The following is a 16,481-nucleotide window of genomic DNA, read 5'->3' as shown; positions in this document are numbered from 1 at the left end:
CGTGCAAGGAGGCCTAATGGTAATGAAGCTAACCCAAGTAGGAAAGGGAACTAAAATAAATAACAAAGCAGGCCCAAGTCTTTTGTTCTATTTGCCAGGGGTGCCCATGGGCTTAAATGTACAATCCAATCTGCCCAATGAATACATAGAATGCCTTTGTGCTGTTTACTTTCAAGTTCAGACGATGAAGGGACGGAACTGGACGGAAATGTACGTTGCCGTTATATATGTCAAGATACATTTTATTCTTTTTTTAACTTTATAATAGTTGCGATTATATTTGAATTCAAAATTTTAGAATTTAAAAAATTAAATTTAATATTATTAAATTATATTTTATTGAAATACGTATCATTCTTTAATAGTATATTTTTTTATAATATATTATTAAAAATAAAAAAATTAAGTATTTTTGTTTATTTTTAGAAATAATTCGTCTATTATTTTATACTATTTACATATGATTTAAAAAGAAAAATTATTGCTTGATTTTATATAAAATATAATTATTTTATAATTATTAAAATAAATAATTTTACATAAATTTATAATTTATTTTATTAATTTTTTTTAAAATGATTCTTTTTTTATAAATTAATTAATTATGAAAATTTTATTAACTTGAGGTATAAAGTTTCCTCAAATTAAAAAATACATATAATATTCTAAAAAACCTAATTATGTGTGGTAAATTTTATTAAAAAACATATTGAAATAACTTTAGGATTATTAAATATTAGTTATTAGATTTTTTTAAAAATATTATATATTTATTTAAGCAAAGTTTTTTTTAAGTTAATAAAATTTTTGTAATTAATTATTTTATAAAAAAATAATTATTTTATAAAAATATTTGGAAATAACTTATAAATTTATATGAAATTATCTTATTTTTTATAATTTTATGAAATAAATTCATATAATTAAAATTTATATGAAATTAAGTAATTATAAAAGACATTATTTAAAAAATATAATTAATATAATTAAAACAATAAATTTAACTAATAATTTCTAATATACTTTTTATTTATATTGTTTTATTAGAAATTAAATTATTTATATTATTAAATTATTTTTAAAACTAATAAATTTTATTTTTTTAATATAAAGTATATTAATAAATTAATACATAAATTATTTAGAAAAATGACTTATAATAATTTGAAACAATAATAAGTAAACCTACGAAAAGGGCAGTAATGTCAGAAATCCAATATAACTAGAGCAGCTGCAGGACGCGTGGCTGCCCTCAAGTTAACGGAAAAGTGTACAGTGGTTTGTTAGCCGCGCTAGGCCTAGGCCTTCCATTTCCATTTACTTGGTCGTTGGTTCCTTTGCAAAGTATTATCCATCCAAGTCTCTCTCTCCCTCTTCGATTCTTACGTACGGACGCTGAAACTGCCAAGTGAGTACACTCACATCACTAAACCCTAGACGCCTTTCTTCTTCTTCTATCATCAATCGCTAATAATTGTTAATTTCTGTACACAAATTCATTCAACTCCATTATTTACGTCTCTGATCAGTTTCTTATATCTTCATTCAGTAGTTATATCTGTGTCCTTTTTTTTCTTGGTGACCAAAACTTTGATGAGGCGCTGAGTTTTGATTTATTGGTTTGACGGATTCGTTGATTTAAAAATGGCATTGGTTTGAATTGTCATCAGTTGATTCTGTTAATTTCTTACTCTCTCTGGTTTTGAATTTGGTCTTAATTGTTCTGATATTGTGATTTGCTGCTTGTACTGTCACTTTTTTATCTTGGAAATAATTGTTGTGAGTAAATATCATTGTTTGCTAAATTATTGGATTCCTTTTGTTCACGAAAAGGAAATAGTGTGGAAACATCAACTCGAAATTTCTTTCTGTTTATGCATTTGTTCTTGAATGTAGATAGATGAATATGTGAATGTTCAAATAGTGGTGCCTGCTCAAATGTATGCGAGTGTCCTGGTGCGCGCGTGTGTATCTGTTTGTGCATGCTAGTAAATTTAGGGATAGAATTGGAGAGAATAGTTGATTTATCACCTATATAGATACATTTAAATGAACTTATGTTTGTGCATTTATACATGTGCATGTATTAAATCTGATGAATTTTTACTTGTAGTTTTCTAGTTGTTTTCAGCAAGAGATGGGGATATATCTCAGCTCCCCTAAAACTGAAAAGGCCTCAGAAGATGGTGAGAATCATAAACTTCGATATGGGTTATCCTCCATGCAAGGGTGGCGTGCAACCATGGAAGATGCTGTCAGTACTCTTTGTAATTTTGTTATTTTATATGCAATCTTTTTGAAATTTTAATGATTGCATGCTCAAGTTATGAGATTGACCCCCCTTGTGTGGAATTGTGGACATAACCACCAGCATCATTACTATAGTTGTGCTTGCCTTCTTCTTCTTCTTATTCCTTTTTTTCTTTTTTTACTCTCTCTTATGACACTTGTTGGCAAAGTTCAAACTCATAAGCAAGGTATTAAATTTAACATGCCATCACCTGTGGTTTGCTGAAAAGAGCAACAACTGATATGGATTCTCTCTAAGAATATATTGCTGCATAGGACGCAGATTTTGAACTTTGAAGTCCCATTTAGGGAACATAGAGTTTCACGATTTTCCATAAATTTTGTACTTTTGCATACTGAAATTGTATGAGGTGTTTAACAGCATGCAGCTTATCCAGATTTGGACAGTTCCACATCCTTCTTTGGCGTTTATGATGGCCATGGAGGTCAGAATTTATTTGATTGCTGTTGTTTATGGGTTTATTTAATTTTATTCACATACCTCTTGTTGTTTAGCTGAAAAATTCTTATATTTTGAATAAAATATTATTTATTTATCATAATAGTTAAGTTGTTCATTTTTTGTTAATAAAGCACCATTTGTGCACTTTATTTATGCTACATAATTAAGTTCACCATTTAAAATTAGTAGATTTTGCATTAGACATATGCATTTTACATCACTATTTTCTGTTGGAGACTAGGCACTTAATCTGCAAATGAAAACATGATGATGTAGAACAAACAAAAAAGAATAAAGAATTAAGAGAAATCAACGACCAATCCTTGAAGAGAGAACTAATTCTCAACAATTTTATTAATCTCAACAATAATCATATTCTAAAGCTACTAAATAATATAAAATTAGCTCTATTTACAGAGCTTAAAACCCTAACCAATTTAGGAATAGAAATTCTAATAAACTCTAATTAAGAATACTAAATAAGATAAACTAGAAAATAATAGACCTAATAATAATAAAATTTCTAAATAATGAAAGCTTTTTAAATTTTTTAATGCTATAATAATTAAAATTCCTAAATAAAATTTTAATTTTACTATTCTGCATTATTCTCCCCTAGTGGAAAAAACTCGTCCTCGAGTCTTGAAGTGCTGAATGAACACAAACCAGATATGGAGAACAAACAATACAATCTTATTGGATAGTAGCAACAAAATTGATTTGAAAAAGTTTACACTCTCTTTTGTATTTCTGGAAACATTTGGATAAATAAAATCAATAAAAATAATATTTGAAAAGTCCTTAGGAACAAGATTTCAATTTTCAAATTCTTTTATTGGCTCCACAAGTGGACTTTCTTCAATTTCAATTGGCATTTCCACAGATTGATCAGCTCCATGATCTGGAATAAGGTCTTCAATAGATGAAGGTCAACAATCAAAATTTTGGATTTTTCAATTTCAGACTCTTCAAACTTAGGTTCTTCATCTTGCTTTGCAATTTTAATTTTTTCTTTAAGTTCTCGCATAACTACCGATAACTTATTAAGCTCTATTTTTGATAACTCATCAACATGTACTTCTACTTTTGATAACTTATCATGCTGTGCTTTCAATTTTTTCACACCTAAAATCACAAGTTCTTTCTTGCATTCTTCAAGAGCTCTTTCCTTAACTTGTAAGGGTTGTTTTAAATCTTCATATTCCATTTTCTTATCTGGTAAAATCTGTCTAACTTCTCAATATTCACCATGTAAGAGAGAACATCTTTTACGATCATGTCTATAACTATAATTATCTATCCAATGACATAGAGATAGTAATTGACGTTTATGAAATCTAATGTCATAACTAATTTCTTTGAGAACATTTTTGTAGTAATTGATTTCTTCTTCTAGCATTTCAATATAAGTTTCCATGGCATTTGAAGTAAGAAAATATACCTTACTTGAAGGAAAAAAGCTCAAAATTCAGCTTTTAAGAGTTATTTTTGCCAAAAACAAGTGTGAGCTTGTTGGGTGTGGAAGCCGATTCAAATAACCGATCTATCGGGTTAAAGCTCTAGGGGCATCTGACTAAAGTTCCGATGACGTGAAGAGATAGATCAGTTGACGACAAGTTGTTGAGTTCTTCTGGTTTTCGACACTTTTTTTTTTTTTGAACTGTTGGCAGCAAGGAAAAATTTCAAAGAACAAATAACGCCAGTCAGCATCTAAGGAATGGGAAGACTTGAATGGGAAATCTGGTAATTTTGCGGAAAGCGTTGGAAATTTGGCTCGATTTTAGGCTTTGATACCAAATTGATGTAGAACAAACAAAGAAGAATAAAGAACTAGGAGAAATCAAGGACTAATCTTTGAAGAGAGAATTAATTTTCAATAATTTTATTGGTCTCAATAATAATAATAATAGTCTAAAGCTGCTGAATAATATAAAATTAGCTTTATTTATAGAGTTTATAACCCTAATCAATTTAGGAATAGAAAACCTAATCAACTGTAATTAGGAATGCTAAATAAGATAAATTAGGAAATAATAGATCTGATAATAATAAAATTCCTAAATTATAGAAACTTTTTAAATTTCCTAATTCTATAACAATTAAAATTCCTAAATAAAATTCTAATCTTCTTATTCTACATTACATGAGCCTTGGATGCTTATGTGGTAATCTAGGGTTTGGAAATGAGGATTTAATGCTGTAGTACTACATAGGGTTTGAGGCTAGTGGATTCATTAGTTAGGTTTGGAATATTTCTGAATTTGACTGTTAGACTATGACTTTTCAAAATATGGTTTCTGAATTTTTCTTTTTTACAATCAAGTCCGTCAACTTTCTCCCTTTTTCAATTAAGTCATTTTTTTCATGATTGCTATCAAATTGATTGAGCTGGCTTTTTGTATTCTATAAAGTCCTTCTGTCTTAAATTAAGCTAGTGTGGCACTTTCAGATTTTGGCAGACAGCCAATAATTGGTGTTTACTGTCAAGGATCAAAATTATAGTTGACAATTGGACTTATTAATAAAATCCAAATATTGAAGGACTCTATTTTTCATTTTATAAGGCTTGAGGACAATATTGAATTGGAGCTATAAGTTTGAAGACTAAACTTAGAATATTCTTTAAATTTCAAAGGAAAAACTTGAAAAGAAGTTATGAGATTGCTCGCTATAATTGAAAGCCACAATGACAATGTGAAGGAGTAAATATCTATTTATTTCTTGAAGAATTATAAAAGGAGGCAGAGCTTAAATTTTAGATAATTAAATGAGAAGGATGGTGATAAAAGTGTCATGTCCTCAGTGTATTTGTATCCAATGATCCCTTGTGTTGGTGGCTTCTTGAGTCCGCGTAAAATTGCCCTTCTGTTAGAGAAAAAAATCATTATTTTAGTTGGTGTGGTGGAGTTCACAACAGTAGCAGCATTGGTTCAATGCAATAAAGTTCCTTTTAATCTTTAGGTTAGTTATGTGTAGTTATGTGTTATCATCAACAAGTTCCACCAATTTGCAGGCAAAGCAGTGGCTAAGTTCTGTGCTAAGTATCTTCACCAGCAAGTGCTTGCGCATGTAGCATATTCAGCTGGAGATTTAGGCACTTCTGCGCAGAAAGCTTTTCTCAGGTTTTTTTATGTGATGGTTATCACAGTGCATAAGTGAATTGTTACTTTTTTTTTCAAAGTTTGTTTGGTATTTTTGTTTAAGCTGCTTTTGAGAAAAGCATTGTCTCAAAAGTATTTATTCGAGACTTTTAAATTTTGATGTTAATTTAAATTTGGCATATTTTGATCATAAAAACTTCAAAACAATAAAGCAACTTTTCAAGCGGTTTTTTTCAACATCTAAAAGAGTGCTTTTACAAAAGGACAATTTCAACCTCAATCCCAAACGGACTCTCAGTCTTGGTTGCTTAAATTTCTAATTTTTCTAGAACCCTTGGAATGGCTACCAATTCAAAGTAAAATACGTGTAGGGATACAGTTAATTGTTTTTCAACATCAGATATTCATTCACTTACTTTGTTCCTGCTAATTCCTTGATGCAGAATGGATGAAATGATGCGTGGACAAAGGGGGTGGAGGGAATTAGCCATATTGGGCAATAAGATAGATAAGGTTTCTGGTATGATAGAAGGGCTGATATGGTCACCTAGGGTTGGTGAAGCCAATGGCCATGTTGATAATTGGTCTTCTGAGGAGGTACTCTCTGCACACTCGCATGAAAAGAAACATATTCTTTTTCAGTTTGCTATGGGATGTTGTCTTGATGTGTAAGATTGCTATCATCAAATATGCATGACAAAACGCAGATACTTTTGAAGAGCACATAACTCCTTGGACTTTCATGTTCAGTGGTTATTTCATTTGCATTTCTGTAATAAATATCAAATATAGACTGTAAATTCTGAAAATGAATAGAATTGAACATCTTCGTGGAAATTTCCTTTATTTCTTGGTGCCTAATGTTAATTGAAATTACAATATCATTTAGATCTCTAAAGTTGGTTATCAGTTATATAATTAATCATATTCACCAACAGCTTGCTTATTGTTTTGTGATATTTGCATCCATAGTTATTGATGTATTTGAGAGGGTGGTCCAGTGGTTAAATCTAGAATTTGCAACTTGGAGTTTCCAGGTTCAAACCTGTGGGATGGAAAGAGGTTGGGGGAGAGGGAGGGATTGGGACTTATAAGATGAGTGAGGGCTGCTCTTGTTGTGCAGGCCTCATGAGACTCCTAATCGACCAAAGAGGTTATTGATTGTGGTTTCCCAATATCTTTTAACGCATGTTGTGAATCTTAATATTTTCAGTGATGTGTTTTGACTTTGAGAAGAAATGATGTGAGAAACAGAATATTATTCAATGTGCTTCTCAGGTACCTGGCTAATGTTAAATTTGAATAAAGAAATTACCATAAATTATATACAAATATGCAAATGCATGCAATATAGGAATCAGGCAAATTTATGGTAAATGAACCAAATTTACATTGCTGCTATTTATCTTTTCAGCATATGAAAATTTTGGACAGTTTTGTCATTTCATGGGCCTGCACACTGAGAAGTTGACAGATGCATGGGAGTGTTTGATAGGGTAAAATGAAGGGTTAGATATGGAGTTCACTCTCTTTGGTATTTTCTACAACATGGCGAAGAATATATGTGATGGTGTGGGCTTTGATTCTATGGGACTAAGGGTTGCTTATCTTAATTCACATATCAAGAAGCAATGCAGAAAACAAAAAGCTATTGGATGACTTCATTTGTTCTTTTTATATTTTTTCCTCTTCTCGATATCAAGCTTTGTCTAGAAATGAGAATGTTTACATTTGTAAAATTTAAGGAAAGAAATCATATTAGCTCAAGTGCTCAATGGATCTCGTTTATGTTTATGAAGGAAAACCACATATATGCTTTATAAACAAAAAAGCATCATAACTTTGATTTTCTAAATGAAGACTATCATTCTCAATTAAAACTTAAATCAAATTTGGTAAATAGATATTCAGTAAATAAAGTGAATTTAAGATGCAAGCTGGAAAAGTTGCATGGGGAATTTTTTAGCTCTTGAGCTCAACAAAACAAATTTTTATACAAATGTAAGTTTTTTTTTGTTGTTGTTGTTTTTTTTTTTTTTTTTTTTTAACACTGCTTTAGTATATTTTGATAGATGTGACTGTTTTCACTTATTAATGTAGGTCAAATACTATTAATCTAATAGTAATATAAGGAAATGTTTTGGCAAAACCAGGGACCTCATTCGGATTTTCTTGGGCCAAATGCTGGAAGCACAGCATGCGTTGCAATGATTCGAAACAATCAACTTGTTGTTGCCAATGCTGGTGATTCCCGTTGTGTTATATCCAGGAAGGGTCAGGTACCTTTCCCACTGACCACCCCCCCTCCCCTTCTTTCCTTTTGTTATCTTTAGGCTTATTTTCCTTTCTGATGGGAATAAGGGATTAATTTGAGCTGTTTCTTAATTTTTCCAATCTATGAACCAATAATTTTGGCTGTTCATTACAAACACAGATGCATGCATGGGGGCAAGTATATACATAATGGTGTCTGTAAATAACTTTGTGGCTGATTTGTTATGTTTAATTAAAAAAATGACCATTTAATCGTATTGCTTTCTATCATGTAGTTGAATATTTTACAAGGAACACTCTTTTACTTTGCCTCCAATTAGACGCTGCTATCTATCTTCTAAAACTGCATTTTGCATTTTGAAAGTGGCAGTATCATCATCAAGGGGATACAATTATTGAAACTTAGAATTTACATTTGTGACAATATCATCATCTAGAGGACTTAGAGTGGGTGGAAGATTTTCATTTTTGGGGGGTTGGGAGGAAGGGCTGAAAGCGAGATCGCTGAAGAGACCAAAAGAGAAAGAACTTGGAAGATGAAGAGAAAATTAAATTCAACTAGGCTTGTGCAGAAAGTGAAACAAATTCAAAGCACTCCTTTTGTCTCTCTCTTCTTTATTGCCTCCACGAGTGTAGCGCTGTTGATGTGATGTAATTGATGTTTGAGGATTGGAAGTATCAGCCATTGTGAATTTGTTGAAATCAATGTATTACAAATGAATTTTCTTCACCAGTTTTAACGCATCACCCCCTTTTCTTAGGAATTCCATACTTCATATCTTAGACCTAGTAACTTTTTTGCCAAAGTTCTTCCGACACTCTATGGGCATTTATTGCAAGGCACAGCTGGATTTGTTAATTGTGATTGATATCCTTCCATTTACTAGTGCTATGATACTTGAATGCAACAAAATGCTATAGCACAATTAAGCATAAAATTAATTAAAAAAAAAAATCAAATGGCATCAGAATCTTGATGGAAGGAGTGTGAAGCAAATAAATCTCACATATTACATTGTTGATCTTTCTTTTTCTGGTGATGACAATCTGATATCATGGGATCCAAAAGTTGAAGGTGAAAGGCCTAGGTTGGCTGATACCTGTTCTTTTGATTAGTTGCAAGGAATAACTTTAATTATTAAAGTAGGAAGGATATTGCTAATGTCCTTCAACAAAGTGGTACATTAGATTTCACTTTGAATTGGGTAATTGAAGAAGAAAATTCAGAGTCCAAAAATTCGATGATTCTCTTTCTGCTTTTAAGACTTTTGAAACCCAGATGTGCATTCACCTTCTGTTGTATTAATGGAACATGTTCTGACATATTCAGTTTGCTGGTCCCTTCTGCAATGATGCCTCTATTAGATGTTTCAGAAAATTTTCATTCTTTTATGGAAGCCTTTTTATGTAGGCATATAATTTGTCTAAAGATCACAAGCCTGACCTTGAGGTTGAGAGAGATAGGATTCTGAAAGCTGGTGGTTTCATACAAATTGGACGTGTTAATGGAAGTTTGAACTTGGCCAGGGCAATTGGTACATGAAGTTGTTCCAGTTTTATTCACATATTAGGAAGGAGAGGGAAAAATTCCTGGTCTAACCCAATTGCTTCTCACGGTGAATGTTTACTGCAGGGGATGCAGAGTTCAAGCAGAACAAATCACTGCCTGCTGAGAAGCAAATCATAACTGCCAATCCAGACATAAATACTGTATGTAGTGTAACTGCTTACACATTGTTCACTTTTGATTTGGCCTCTGTTCTTTCTTTTTTAGTTAAAATTCTTTATAACTGTTTTCAGTTAATATTTATGGAGCTTTACACAGGGAATGTAATGTTTAGGAAAAGATTTTTGTAATTTAAGCTATTATGGTATTCTGTTTAAATCAATATCTGTGTGCGAGTATTTCTGCACTTTTTTTTAACCCAAATAATATGAGAAATAATATACATCTGAGCTTTAAGAATTCCAGATGGTTTGGCTGGCATCACATGGTTTATGCATTTTTCATTTTATATGTATTCTGTCATTACTTTATTATTATTATTTCTTTTTAACACCACTTTTGTAGGTTGAGCTCTGCAATGATGATGAGTTTCTTGTTCTTGCTTGTGATGGCATTTGGTAAGTTGGTTGAAGTTTGAATTTTCAATAGCATGAAGGAAATTGTCCAAACATGATGCATGCTTTTTCCCCATTTCCTGTCATTATGAAACACGTCTAGATTGTCTGTGCCTTTGTGGATAACATTATATCTTATTTGTTCATTAGTCAGAGTTCTAAGTAAGATTGGGAATCTGAGATAATTACTGAAAGTGTAGACTGTGTTATTTGCAAATGTAAGAATACACTAGCTCCGCAGTGTAGTTTGAAGTTGTTTCTTGGACCTGTTTATGAATTGTGACCTTTAAAACCCAATGGACTTGCATTACAAAGCATTGTTACTTACTTTTCTAGCCGACTTGAAATGAATTTGACCTGATGGATGCTGACAAGGGAAATTAGATTCCATTTGCATATGGAAGCAAACATGAAGGGACAAAGGACATCAATCATTTTGTTTCCCATTTTCTGGATTCTGTTCAAAATGTAGACCAACTCTCTTTTTCTCATCTCAAACCCCCCCACCACACCCAACCCCCACCCCCCCACCAAAATTGCCTTTCTTTTTTCTTTCCCTTTCTATCCTCACTCTTGTTATCCTTCTTTTGTCACTTGTGTACCAGTCACCTCCAGCCACCTTCAAGATAATGATAGAACTAAATTGGGTTCACAATTCATGTACTTCAAAAGGCTCAAGTAAAGCAAGCTTTTGGGTATTTTCTCACAAAACAAATTTAACCCCATAGGAAGTTTTTCCAAATTTTCTGAGAAATTACCAAGTTAAGATTGAAGATGACCTCCCAATTTCTGGTTCCAATGGAAAAACAAGCTCTCAATTGATGAAGCTCTGTGAGTCTTAGATGCAACGCCACCAAATCTATTGTGATTGCGGTCTAGGCCTGAGGGTCATGAGAAAAATGATAGGATTTAGGCTATACAACTATTTTTTTGACAAAACCAAGGATTCAAGAAAAAGAAAACTTTCCAAAATCATGGAAAGTCTCCATGTTTTCAAATTGATTGAAATCATCTTATTGTCTGTCATCATTCAAGAAGTCAAAAGACTTGCTGTCAGTCTTGTTCTTGCAGGTGAGTTCAGTACAGTTTCTGCAGTTAGATATGCCAGTTGGCAATCCATGGTTTGCAACAATAACCGAAACAGTATAAGTGGGTTTCATCTTCTTTGTTGAGATCAATGGTATGAGCTTGATAGAATAGACACAATAATAACTAGGCTAAGTCGTACTAGGTTTAATTTTTGTGTCTTACTTGGTGAGTCGCTGGAACCACTATCAGTTCCATGAGTGATCTGAATATTCGTAAAGCTGACATTGAAAGAGCTAAAAAAACTGTTGCGGCTGATAGAGTGGGACTGAAAGATAGAGAAGTTAATAGTGAGGCTACAGGAGGAGCGGGAGGAGAGAGGAAATGAAAGAGATGGGGAAAGCAAAAGAAGCAGGAAAGAAAGGCAACATCAACATCCATTGTCAATTGTTTGACATGTTAGGAATTGAACACTTTTGGCAATAAGTTGGTACAAATGGCTAAATTTTTAGTTATAGAATTATCAGGCCAAATTGAATATGATAAAAAAAGAAAAAAGCACTCTGCTTTTCATGAAACCCCTCCTTTCCCTGGACATTTTAGTTTGTAATACCTTCTCCGAATATGAGCCAGTCTCAACATAATCTTTCTAATATTAAAAAAATAACTTAAAAGTTGAGCCTTCACTTCAAACACTGAGTAAGGTTGGGGAACTTTTTTTGCATTTGCAACAATGAAAAGCTAGGGCTGGACTTTTTTATAAATTATCTGATGTTTAGAAAGAAAATTGCTTGATCTAGCTTTTTACGGCACATCATTGCATTTAGTTAATGATACATCACCAGCTTTGTCAAAATTTGGATTTCGTCAAGGTTAAGGTTATGAGTTGAGTAAGACCCTGGGTTTTCTCTCTTTTATTCTGGAAATCTTTAAATTTTCTGTGTTCAGAGTCTTTCAATTGATTTTCTGTACACTAACTATGCTGGACCATTGCATCAATATATAAATGTGTTTTGGGAATTAGACAATTATCCTTCATAATTACGAGTGCTTTAGTTATTCAATACCTGTATACTACAAGGTCCAAGATGCAAGTCTAAAATGTGGCCCTTAATCTTTATTATATGCTAAAAGTAAATGTTGAATGAACGCTGCGTGGAATAGGATTTTTGCCTTTGGATGTTGATTGAGAAAGTGTTCAACATGATCTATTTATAAGACACATGATGTATCTCTCTGAGTCATATTTTACAATTTCCTTGTCCTCCTTTCTTCCCCCTTTGGTCATTCATTGTAAACCATTTACAATGCACTTGGGTTTTAATAAAGTCTCTCCTGTGTACTAGGGATTGCATGTCAAGCCAACAGCTGGTGGATTATGTGCGTGAGCAGTTAAACACTGTAAGTTGTGCAAACACTTGCTTGAATTTTGTATGCATGGAATACAGTAGGTAACATTTTTCTGTCCCAATTCATGCAGGAAACTAAGCTTTCAGTAATTTGTGAGAAAGTTTTCGACAGATGTTTAGCACCTATTGTTGGTGGCGAGGGATGTGACAACATGACCATGATCATAGTGCAGTTCAAGAAACCGATCAATCCAGGCGCTACTTTAGAGCAGCAGTCACTCTCTTCTGATCAACCATCTGAGACCAGTGCAAATACAGTGAAGATCAATGAAGGTTCCATGGAAACCGAAGAAAAGAATTAACAGTAGTCCGTATGTGCCCAACAAGTGATTACTTATCCTGCAAGTTGAAGCTTCAAGAACCGGGGATTTGAAGTTTACATTTAGCAACTGAGTTCTTGTTATTGTAAATGATAAGAATTTTTTTTTTCTTTAATACACGCAGTCTTGAGATCTGTGCATATATTTTTGTGGGTTTTGTTAGAATTTTAATTGGCTCATTGATGAGTCCTGGTGCATCAATTTCACGACTGGAAATTTTGGACAGACACAGAAAGTGTATACCAAGTACCCAAGTAGTTTTTTGGAACAACTAAAATAACCGTGCTTGGAGGTTTATCCCTGCATTAGAGTCATGTTTCTAGCATGTATGTAGAATGCAGTGGATCTACAATCATTGTTCAATTTAGGTTTCGATCGGAAACGACCCTTGAAGATGCCAAGTGACCAAGACAACAAAATCAAAAAAGAAGACTTTTTTTCCCAATGTCCAATAGCATGACAAATCAGTTGCTGCCTTTATCTCTAATCCGAAACAGCTTCTCCACTTTACAGTATTTGCCCTAACAATCAAGCTATAGATGATACCATGGAATGTGCATTTTTTTCTTTTTTCATTTGGAGATTTTATAATTTCGAGAAAAAAAAAAAACCCTCCCTTTTCTTGACACTGAGGTTCAAGCTTTAAAATGTGCTTTTAAGAAAAAAGCAACATTTCATATGCTTTTGAAAATAAGTTGTTTTATTATTTTAATATTTTTATGGTTAAAATATATTAATTCATTTTTAAATTAATTTATAATATTCTCTAACTATGGCTTGTAAATTAATTAAATTATTTGTGAGACTTGGACTCATTTATAAAATGAGTTAAATTCGAACTTTATTTTTAAACTTTTTTAATAAACGAGCTGAGCTTAAATTCTGTTATATTCAACTCATTAAATAAATTAGAATACAAGCTCATTTGTAAAAGTATTTATATTAGTTATTGTATTTTAATATATTATAAATAATCCAAATATTGTATTATTCAAAACTATGATATAATGGATATATAAAATTTATTTTATTAAATAAAATTATTTGTAATTTAAGTTTAATTCTTAATAGAAATTAAGTTTTTTTATATGAAAATTAGTTAAAACTACTTAATTTGAATTTCATAGCTATAAACTTAACATTTACTCTATAAATAAGTTGAGTTACTGGCAAGAACTGATCGACATTTAATTTAATAAAAACTTAATTCATTTATACCTTTATCTCTAACTAATCTATTTTTTAAAAAATATTTTTTTAATAGCATTTCCGATAACAATATCAAACCACAACCTTATTAACAAGACAGATGTATAATTTAGATATATTACATAATCCTATTCACATAAAATTATTAAATGGGATAAAAGAATATTTCAAAAAATATATATATATATATATTAGTCACAAAATATATTAATAAGATAATTTGAAGAAATATATTCTTATTTCACTTAATAATTTCCCACCAACTACAGAAAGGTACATTGACAAATCCCTCTAGCATAACAAATTGCTTGAGAAGACTTTTTCTTCCCTAATCACCCTTTCTCTTCAAATATATATATATATTGCAAAGTGGTGTACAAAATTCCATTCAAATGATTTAATAATTCTTAATAGTTTGTGATAGTGATAGACCTATACATGGATTGAATTATATACAGGTATCTCCTTGGCATTAACACTCTTAACATGATATATTTTTAAATATATTTATACATAGAGATATGGACTTTGAATTTCAATCAACCATTTTAATGAGTCATCATATTCTTGATTGAACCTTCTTTGAATTTTTCTTCTATGTGACAAAAGAGGGTATCATTGTAATGGGGCAGGCAGGCTCCATCTATGAATAAGACTATTTTGTTGCCTATCTCATTCTTTATTTTAATTACTGTTATTAATATGATTTTCTATTTTTTCTATTTATTTCACAAAGATTAATAGTAAAAATACTACAGCAATAATAATTTTATTATCTACAAAGCTAACATACGACATCAGTATAAATAATTACTGTTAATAATATATAAAAAAAAATATGAGAATAATCGTTGGTATCATTAAAATTTTTTTACGGTAATAACTTTTACTATAAATATTTTCTTTTATAAAAATTATAATTTTATTATAAAATACTTATGAATATAATTTTATATAATAGTAATATACAGTAATTTATATATTACTACCATAAGCTTATGACAATAAATTTTATACATTTAACAGTAAAAATCATTTCTATTAAATCTAACATTTTCTTATGGTGTTTGATTATAAATAAAATAGTAGGAAATTATTCTTCATCAAATTGTTCATATATAAAATAAAAATCTATGGAAGTCATAGCCAAAGATGCAATTAATAAAAATCTATAATATTAGATTCATTATCTTGGGGACAAAGAAGTTGCCAACTACATACAAAATCTCAATAATTGCCATCAATATGAATTAGATAGAATATTCATAAATTGGGTTTCATATATATCTCATTATTGGCAAGTTCATCAGATTTTATTTGGAATCTCACATTCATAAAATTAAGAATATCAATCAAGTTATGCTTGATATTTCTTTGAATAACAACTGAAAGTTTCTGTTTAAAAAATTTAACATCTTTAACAATTCAAAAATTATTATTGAAATTCTAAAATTTATAATTTTTACTGTTATTATTATTAAATTTTATATATATTGATAGAAATATTAAACTTTTATTACTTGGAATGTCAATTGATAAATTTTCTTATTAGAATGTTAATTTTATATGAGAATAAATTTTATAATTATTAATTTAAATATTTATATTAAAATTTATATGAAATTGAGTTTATGAGAACACCCCTTACTCAATAAATTTATTTAATAAATTATTAGACAAAATAAATTTATTAAATTATTAATTATTACAAAATTTATGTATAATCTATATAATCAATGGTCAAAATAAAATTATTATATATCGATGATTTAATTGGAATCTTTTTCGTTGGCTTTTTTTGAATTATGCCACGTGTGAATTCCACGTATATCTTCTTATCCGCTTATTTAATTTTTAATAAATAAATGAGAAATTAGAAGAATAAAAAAGACACCGTTTCTAACGAAGTAACGGTGGCGTTATCCATCTCAAAAGAAAACGGTGGCGTTATCCTGCTTGTCTCTCTATTTTGAATCTAATTTTTCACTTTTCCTTAATTTGCGAGCCATTTCGCTGTCCTTTTTTTTTATCCATTATTATTTCCTTGTGCTTTTGTTTATCTTAGCCAATTACAAATTTCCACCTGTGAACACGTCACCTATTTTTCTATGCCCTTCTATAACATCGTTTTTGCACTTTGCTCCTTTTATTTTAATTTTTCTATCTTTAGCGCCTTGTCATTTAAAAAAAAAAAAACTATTTTTTTATATTAATAATGAGAGTCTGTGGTGGATGATATTTGAATTTTAACACTCATTCATTTTTTTTT

At 30.6% G+C, this 16,481-nt stretch overlaps 1 protein-coding gene across 3 annotated transcripts; it reads left to right on the top strand.

Moving 5' to 3' along the window:
- Positions 1–1,252: 1,252 nt before the first annotated feature.
- Positions 1,253–13,311, top strand: LOC110646895 (probable protein phosphatase 2C 60). Of its 3 annotated transcripts, none has more exons than XM_021800494.2 (11): positions 1,253–1,408; positions 2,114–2,254; positions 2,672–2,735; positions 5,766–5,874; positions 6,297–6,450; positions 8,007–8,132; positions 9,539–9,662; positions 9,761–9,837; positions 10,199–10,251; positions 12,621–12,675; positions 12,755–13,311. In XM_021800494.2, the coding sequence occupies exons 2-11, from the start codon at positions 2,138–2,140 to the stop codon at positions 12,983–12,985; spliced, it is 1,110 nt and encodes a 369-aa protein (XP_021656186.2). In that variant the 5' UTR covers positions 1,253–1,408; positions 2,114–2,137; the 3' UTR covers positions 12,986–13,311. The 3 variants fall into 3 exon arrangements, with proteins under 3 accessions (XP_021656186.2, XP_058004010.1, XP_058004007.1); XM_058148027.1 differs by having other exon boundaries at positions 1,268–1,408; positions 2,132–2,254; XM_058148024.1 differs by having other exon boundaries at positions 1,294–1,408; positions 2,122–2,254.
- Positions 13,312–16,481: the final 3,170 nt, after the last annotated feature.

Source organism: Hevea brasiliensis, chromosome 1 (assembly GCF_030052815.1).
Source record: "Hevea brasiliensis isolate MT/VB/25A 57/8 chromosome 1, ASM3005281v1, whole genome shotgun sequence".
In the NCBI taxonomy this organism is placed as follows: domain Eukaryota; kingdom Viridiplantae; phylum Streptophyta; class Magnoliopsida; order Malpighiales; family Euphorbiaceae; genus Hevea; species Hevea brasiliensis.
The sequence above is the reverse complement of the archived record's forward strand: the minus strand, read 5'-3'. Positions and strand labels throughout refer to the sequence as shown.